Raw genomic sequence first — 584 nt, forward strand, 5'->3', positions numbered from 1 at the left:
CCGTCGCCCCGGCGACGCCACGCAGGGCGTTGACCCTGCCGGGCGCCGGGCCGGCCGCGACGGTGACGGCGTTGACGTTGGCCAACACGCCCACCCCGCTGGGCGCCACGGGCAGGGCGTTGGCCCCGCCGATGTTGGCCAACACGTTGACCCCGTTGGGCACCACGTTGACCCCACTGGCCACGGTGTTGACCCCGTTGGTCACTGCAGTGACCCCAGCGGCCACCACACTGACCCCGTTGGGCGCCACGTTGACGCTGGCCACCGCGCTGACCCCGTTGGCCAACGTGTTGACCCCACTGGCCGCGTTGACCCCGTTGGGTGCCGTGTTGACGCTGGCCACCACGTTGACCCCGTTGGCCACGGCGTTGACCCCGTTGGGTGCCACATTAACCCCACTGGGTGACACGTTGACCCCATTGGCTGCTGCGTTGACATTGGCCACAGCGTTGACCCCACTGACCACCACGTTGACCCCGTTGGCCGCGTTGACCCCGTTGGCCAACACGTTGACCCTGTTGGGTGCCACACTGACCTCATTGGCTGTGTTCACCCCACCGACCAACACGTTGACCCCATTGGCC

General features: G+C 68.0%; 1 protein-coding gene across 1 annotated transcript in view; it reads left to right on the top strand.

Moving 5' to 3' along the window:
* The window catches only part of LOC121345969 (proline-rich protein 36-like), a gene marked incomplete at its 3' end in the record, with an annotated part of 1,748 nt that extends 1,367 nt beyond the window's left edge, over positions 1–381 (top strand). The window contains exon 4 of the mRNA XM_041423340.1: positions 26–381. Within this exon, the coding sequence (XP_041279274.1) occupies positions 26–381 (356 nt within the window). The remainder of the gene's footprint in view (positions 1–25) is intronic.
* Between the last annotated feature and the right edge of the window lie 203 nt (positions 382–584).

This window comes from Onychostruthus taczanowskii, unplaced genomic scaffold (assembly GCF_017590055.1).
Source record: "Onychostruthus taczanowskii isolate IOZ18803 unplaced genomic scaffold, ASM1759005v1 scaffold767, whole genome shotgun sequence".
NCBI classification, from domain to species: Eukaryota; Metazoa; Chordata; class Aves; order Passeriformes; family Passeridae; genus Onychostruthus; species Onychostruthus taczanowskii.